This window comes from Corvus brachyrhynchos, unplaced genomic scaffold (genome assembly GCF_000691975.1).
Source record: "Corvus brachyrhynchos isolate BGI_N302 unplaced genomic scaffold, ASM69197v1 scaffold70, whole genome shotgun sequence".
Lineage (NCBI taxonomy): Eukaryota > Metazoa > Chordata > Aves > Passeriformes > Corvidae > Corvus > Corvus brachyrhynchos.
In genome coordinates this window covers 6,498,082-6,505,641 of record NW_008236217.1, presented here as the reverse complement: position 1 = coordinate 6,505,641, position 7,560 = coordinate 6,498,082, and the positions used below count along the sequence as shown (strand labels likewise).

Below are 7,560 nucleotides of genomic sequence, written 5' to 3'. Positions count from 1 at the left end.
GCCGTGTAGCCCTGGGAGAGGGGCCCTGAGGGCACAGACACGGGGTTTCCCTGCCCCTGCTCAGCCTCGTTCCCATTGGTTGGTTTGTGTTCCCTGCGCGGGCAGAAGGACCCTTGGTCCCGTGACTGGAACAGTTCCTCGGCAGAGCTCCGGCCATGCGGCTGGAGAAATAAACATCTCTGAAACAGCTATCAAGAATCTGTCTGTCCATATGTATTTCCTTTCCACGGGACTCCTGGTTTGATATATGCGTGTTGCAGGATCCCCACTGCAACACTTAGTGAAAGAGTGACTTGGTAATTCTTCAGGTTCAGACAGTGGAGTGGGCAAGAACAAGAAAGCTGATAGGCTGCTAGGACAGCTTTCCACCCTAAAGGTTAGAGTTCTAGAATTAAACAAACATAAGGTCAACTGTTGAGAGTAGCAAGTCAGATCAGAGCTTGGAGCACCAGTAAGGAGATTTGGAAGTTGTGGTATAGAGTATTAGGGGCACACACCAGTGGCATGGAAGCACTGGGACAATCCAAAGAAGACCGGCAGCCGTAGAGGGCTAATTAGGCTTTCTTGCCTTCACAATAGGAAACAAAATCAACACCTCAGCAAAAGTGACACGGTCTGAAATTTAGCAGTGCAGACTGCAGTCTGCGTGGTCAGGAGACTTCGCTGTGATGACATTCAGCCATTTGGTGGTGGTCAGCTGGAAATGGCAAAAGAAAGCCTTGGTCCTGCTCAGCGTTTAACCATGTCTCCCAATATGATTAGTACAAAAGAAAGATTTTTCCCCAGAACAGTCCATCCACAAGGTCTAATCTTTTGGCCTTCCTTCAAGACCTGACATTTAAAAAACTTCAAGTATTCTATTTAGTTGTTTCTGCCCTATCCCATCTGCCTTGTTGTTGCTACAGGTGTTGATAGCATTTGAAATATTATTTGTTTCTTTCCAGAGAAATACTGGCTTTCTGCATGAGAACCTGCACACCTTTCCTGAGTGCCTGTATTTCATCCCTTTGACCTGAGCCTTCAGAGCCTATGCTAATGCATGAGAAAGAGTAAAATGTGGATTAAGAGTAAAAAGTTGTGTAATTGAATTTGGTGGTTTTGTGTGGTTGGTTTTTTGGGCGGTTTTGGGGGGTTTTTTTTTTTGGGGGGGGGTTGCTACAAGTTCTGGAAGCATTTATAAAATGTAATTTTCAGTAAAATTCAGTTCTGATGAAAACTTCCGAATGAGCTGTTGATGAGACTAAAGGTTAGCATAAAAAAACCCCTCTGTGGCGGGTTTCAAACAAAAAAGCTCTGTGGCAGGTTTCAGCCATTCAAAGCTTTTTCTATTCGTAAATGAATTTAAGGTTTGTTACAGATAAAAAAAAAAGAATATGGACGGTTTTCTGCATGTGTCACAGCCAGTAAATATGAGGGCTCAGACTCATGCAACCCCTTGCTTTTGGACAATCCTTTCTGTTGTTATGCCACTAAGCAGTGTATTACTCAACCTAGACAAAGCTGCTATGCTGTCAACTGTGCCATGTTCATCATTACCTTTCATTTTCATTTCAACAGATTGTCAATATCACACGGGTACTCCCAGGCTCAGTGCTAAAGAGAGTGGATAACTAGGATGAAATCCTCAGAACAAATCCACAGGATTGTCTCTGGGTCGATGGAGGACAGGGGCCTAAGAAGCTGTCAGAAACAGAGGGGTCTAGATTTGAAGTAAGGAAAGTAAAGGAAAGAATACAAAAGGATGAGATAGAGAAATGGGCAGGGATTGACAGGTCCAGGATGAACTGAAAGGGAGTCCTGTGCCATGGGCAAGACAGGAAGAAACTCCAAGGGGGCTGGGCAGGGCCAGTCGGGTATAGCTCTGTCCTCAGGGCTTGTCATCTCTTGCATTCTTCCTTTCTAATTCCATAGTACCTTTTCCTTTGACCAGAATTGAGATGTTACCGGTGGGAGAGGCAGGGGGAAGGGGTCTGTGGCACTACTCCTGGAAGCGTGAGGCAAATACCAGCCTCTGTTCAGCAGCATTTCTCCAGTAAAGCTGGCACAAAGCCTGATATGGCTCTAGCAAAGAGGAGACAGGACAATAGGTTTGACACTTCAGAAGTCCAGCACAGTCTATTCAGACAATGTCCTGTTTACTCTGTAAGCAGCTACTGTCTCAGATTTCTCTACTGTGGGCTGCTCCTACAGAAACTGTTGTCAACAATAAAGCAAAGGGCTAGCAGTAGATCTCCTGTGTAAAGATAAGGTCAGGTATTATTTTCTCCATTTCATTTCTTTTCTTCTTTGCCTCTGTTTCATGAGTTCTTTTACTCAGAGTTCAGATTGAAACGCAGGTGACAGGGAGTTTATCTTCGGACTTAGATGTTTATTATATCTTATCCGTAATACAGCTGCACAGAGTGTGCCTTCTAAGTTAACAAGGCGGAAAATAGCCCCAAGTGCTACTTTCCAAGGTCTCTTAAAGTCCAATCTATCCAATTATGGAATGCCAACTAATTTATTTTTACTTATAATCCAGTAACTAATCATTCATGTTCTGCGGGTTTTTTGAACCAATACCAGAACACCCGGATTTGTGAAGAAGAAGGAGGAAAGAAGAAGAACTAATCCACACCCAAAATCCTCCATATTGTTACTATATTCCATAAACCTAATTTTTCTACATCTACATCTACATATTCCACCCAGTGATATAACTTTAATTACACAGCAACAACCTCAGTGTTACCACACAATTTGGGAACCTTTTCCCAAGGCCTCAGGTCAAATGCAGCGTGCTTTTGAGGATCATTGCCTGTCAACACTGAAAGACTGAAATTCTCTGAACTCAGGGTTCCAACAGTCAGGGAGCATCCATATCTGACTTTAAATACTTAATTTCTCTGTAGCATCACCAAGGAAATGTGCTAATATTGACAAAAAATACTGTCTTGTAATGTGTCATAATCAGAGAGTCCAGAAGAGCTCGTGCTCTAAATAAACTAAGAGGAAGGAAGACTATCAGAAAATGCTTAACAATCCAGATTACGGACTCCTGTTTCAGTTTGGCTCCAGGCAAATCATACCTTTTGTGCTGTCACGGAAGGTTTGCTTATTCTGCTGCTTCTAGTTTTGTTCAAAACCTAGAGATGATCAATTTGATTTCGACTATAGCAAAGTCAGTCTCAGCACAGTTCACTTCCCAAGTAGCTCCTCTTCCTCAAGGATTTCTTGATTTCTCTGTCCTCCTCTTCCCTTCTCTTGCCTATAAATGTTGGATATTAATGTGCAATTATTTCACCAACAAATATGGAGGAATGACTTTTTTTGCCCCCTCAGTTATCACTGGGAGAGCCAGTGCACAATTTCTGTCATCACTACCATCACATCGTAGAGTACAGAATCAGAGTGTAACTTTTGCCTACAATAGTTTAGTGGTGTTCAACATGGAAATCATTGCTGTAAGTGGCCAAGAGGAAAAACAAACAGATTTTTTTCCCCAAATAAAGGATTTTAAGTATTATAATTCAACATAGTGAAAAAATCGAAAGGAAAAAAATAGAAAAATGCCAGGTAAATCACATGAGAAATATCAGACGTAACCTTCAAAATGAAAGGTGGAAAAATAATTCACCAGTAGGTTACAGACTGAATTTTTTTCCTAAACATTTTAAGGATTTTAACATTAGGGCTCAAAAGTTAGCAGGTTGGAGATTTGGAGGGGTTGGTTTGTTTGGGGAGGAGGAGGAGGTTGTGTGTGGGTTTTCTGGTTTTTGTTTTTTCTTAACTAACATTTTTAACAAAGTGGTTAAGCGATAACCAGATGTTTGGTGTCAGTTTGTATTACTCATAATTAGAGAAAACCTGGGAAAGAACTCGTCCATCTTTCCTAAAAGCTGTCTGCCCTTCTCTCCTGACCATACAGAGATACTTCAGCAAGTGAAAATGTAAGTATGTGATGCTGCTGTCTTGTAACCTGGGGGAAACTGCAGGAAGCAAGAGTGATGGCTTGCTGCTATGAGGTTAATTAAAAGGCATAAAGCCACAGCAGGAACACTGGGATACATTCAAGGGCTTGTCTCACCAGTAGGGCCAGAAACAGAACTGGGAATACACTGAAGACAAAATCACATGGCTTTTATAGCCATGCAGTTTAACCTGCTGATCAATCAAATAAAAATGAGGGAAACAACACACACAGAGACACACACTTGTGACCTTAATTTAAGTGAATGAATGAAAGGAGTGACTGAAAGCATATCCTTTTCCTGAATCAATTAATATAAGCATTTTCAATTCACCTTTTCCCCCAGTGCTATTTCTTCCAGTCTTGTGGCCTGTGCATGTGCAGATGGTTTGCAGAGGTGTGCAATTCCTTGTAATTCCTCCTTTCTCCATTAACATGGTGAAGCTTATAGAATGAAATTATGCCTGTTCAAATCACTGAGCTGACTGGAAATCAACTTTCTACATAGGCATCTCTCTTAACACTTGTATTCTCTGTTCTTGTTTGATTGTCTGTGTACAATGGGAGAAGGAACAAAAATGAGGAAGAAATTGGCTATCCCCTTTGAGGCTACAAGTGATTAATTTTTTAAAAATTGTGCTATAAGTCCATGAAGTTTGTTAGATATGTTTGATTTTAAAGTGTGAGCAGGGGGCAAAACAAGAAGCTGACCTTGGAACACATTGCATTCCTTAAAAGTAACTGCTAGCTCAGAAAGACATAATTAATATATAAATAACCCAAGAACCCCTAGCTAAGGAGTACAAGGGTTAAAATAATACACTTGGAATCTCATAGTTATACATTGCCAAGTCTGAGTAATAAATCTGGGCAACAGAAGGAGGGGGTCTCTTAGGCAACCTGCGCGGGGTTCCTCTGCCATGGGAACTTTTTGTCAAGACTGCTGCTGGCCTCACTTCAAAGTGCTCTGTGCCTAAGATTAACTTTTTCACAACAAGCCTTTTAGGTAGATAATATACTATGGCAGTTTTTCACTTTGTGAATATACTTGTTTAAAACCAAGGCTGCTAGAAATTTCAACCATTTAGTCAGAGGACAAAGATTGACATCACTGCTAGTTAGTACAGCTTTCTGCTAAGCTTTGTACCAGATTTGCACTGTATCACAAAATTTGTACTGATTCAAATTGTTTCTGGGGAAAAGGTTTCCTGGGGAAAAATGCTTCAAAATTACAAGATCAAGTTGTTATCCTGATGTATTACTGCGCTTTGCCTCTTATGTTCTGCTATCCCTCCTTCCTTTTACTCTGGCCTCTCAGCTCAGAGGCAGAGGACAAAGATTGCTTGAGGTTATTGACTGAGATGGGAAGTAGCCAACTGTTTTGACAAATTCATTAGCTGTGTGACAGGTGATACTTCCTAAAATTCAAAAGAGGTATGTTGGAGGTATACAAGACTAACAATCTCTATTTATTTGCTTCATCATTTCTTTTCCAGTTTCTGGTGTACTTGGGCTTCTATTGGGATGGCTGTTTCAGTCGAGCCCAATCTCTATTTTCTGTGTTAGCAGCCACAGTCCAGCAAACAACACTGATAAATTCTCTGTAAAATGCCCTTGATAAATAAGCTGCCATCTTACAAAGGATGAAAACCTGGCCATAAGTACCACACTGACAAATGGCCAAATCGTTTCCAAAATTTCTCTCACCTACATGAAATGTCCGTTCTTCTCCAGGCCACACTAGGTTAGTCATTTCTGAGTTTACCAACCCCCAAATGGCTTCGTTAGGTTCCACCCCAAATTTCTATGAATCCAGTATCTAACTCTCACTCCTGCATTTGGCTATGAGTGCTGATGAGATTTTTAAGGCTTCCTTCAGGGCAGCAACTCAAGAAAGACAAGCAACTTCTGCAAAATGTATGTGCTTCAGTGATGAAATTCACTCCCCATCCCACCCGCCTCAAGGGGCCAGCCAGCTACAACTGTCTGTGTTTAAAGAGTCTACAGCACACATAGGGAAGGCAGCTTCTTTTCCAAATTATTTCAAACGTGCTGCTGGACAAGATGCTGATATACAGTTCCTGCAGAGATGCTGACCAACAGTGATTTTTTTGTCCTGTAGATCACTAGCTTGCAAGATCCTGCTTACCTGTATATTTAACCCAACATTTCCATGTGACAGTGGAAGGAAGGTTAAACAGTGGCATAACAAATTTGGGTTCAGGGTTTTGGAAGACATAGTTGATGTGTCTTACAAGTGCTTACTAAGCAAACACAGGGGATTGGGTCTTTAAGAAGAAGAGAGAAGTCATTTTGCCTAAACCTACTTCATTTTCCTGGAACGGAATCCACCCAGAAAGATAAGACAAAACTTACCTTTCCATCCACTTTGAGACCCATTTTCTTACTTCAGCCAGCTTGCTTTCATGCTGCTCTAATATTTTGGTCTCTGTTAAATCATTTGGCAATAGTTAAATCATTTAACTATTAAATGATAGTTGAAATCATTTAACTATGTAAAATTAAATAGTAATCATGAAATCATTTGGTAAATCATGTTAAATTATTTGGTAATAGTTCATGGTTTGCCATGAACTCCTTCTGGAAATGTAAGAACTTGTTAAACTGTTCAGTTTTAGCTACACCAGCCAAGTATGAAAGTATGAACTGGTATTCCTCTTTGACAAGTTCCACAACCATAATTTCTGACACATCTAACTCATCTCTTTTGATGACCCTCATGGAATCTGTCAGTTCCCTCCTCTTTCCTTTTAAGTGCTTTCAACTTTAGCATTTCCAGTGGAATAGAAAAATCTACTGAGGCTCTAACACAAGTCACAGGTGACTGTGGATGTCCGTTGTTAGGGCAGAAAAATTCAGGCTTTGCTGGAAGCAGAGGGATGCTGGAGGAAAAGTTACCTGAAAATCTTTTAATCTTCCTTGCTCTCTCATTTTCAGCTAGGCATTGATTTCTTCTATTATGGAACAAGTTTGTTTCCTGGCAGAGTACCATCATCCCTGTTTTATTTTCTCTGAAGGCTTATGAAACTTGTTACGATTTAAGAGTCCAGAGGTGTAAAGTTTATAATTTGTTCTGTAAGCCATTTCCACACTATCTAAGAGGTGAGCCAGGCTCCTCGCTTCACAGTTTCTGTCCATGGTGAATTGGATTGTTGCAGCACGGACTTAAAAGAAAGAGGAAAGGTAAAATATACTTAAAAAAAGGAAAAGTTTAGATGACAAAATCTTTCAACACACAACAAAACTATTCTACTTTTAGAACAGAGTATTTTACACAGATATGGCCTACAAAAATATGCTACCTTCTCCTATATTCTTTGGTTGGCAGCTGGATATGAGCCAGCACGTGCCCCGGTGACCAAGAAAGCCAGTGGCATCTTGGGCTGTACCAAGAATATTGTGGCCGGCAGGACCAGGGCAGTCCCACTGTACTCGGCACTGGTGAGGCTGCACCTCAAGTCCTGTGTTCAGTTCTGGTCCCCTCTCTACAAAAACACATTGAGGTGCTGGAATGTGTGCAGAGAGGGTAGTGGAACTCATGAAGGATCTGGAGCACAAGTCTGATGAGGAGCAGCTGAGGGAACTGGGGT

At 41.2% G+C, this 7,560-nt stretch overlaps 1 protein-coding gene across 1 annotated transcript; it reads right to left on the bottom strand.

Moving 5' to 3' along the window:
• Positions 1–847: 847 nt before the first annotated feature.
• On the bottom strand, positions 848–7,119 carry CUNH6orf118 (chromosome unknown C6orf118 homolog). Its single transcript, XM_017744943.1, is given in 5 exon segments — positions 848–1,032; positions 6,326–6,400; positions 6,507–6,688; positions 6,690–6,937; positions 6,940–7,119. Coding segments are annotated over 5 exon segments (780 nt in total). The 5' UTR covers positions 7,109–7,119; the 3' UTR covers positions 848–926.
• Between the last annotated feature and the right edge of the window lie 441 nt (positions 7,120–7,560).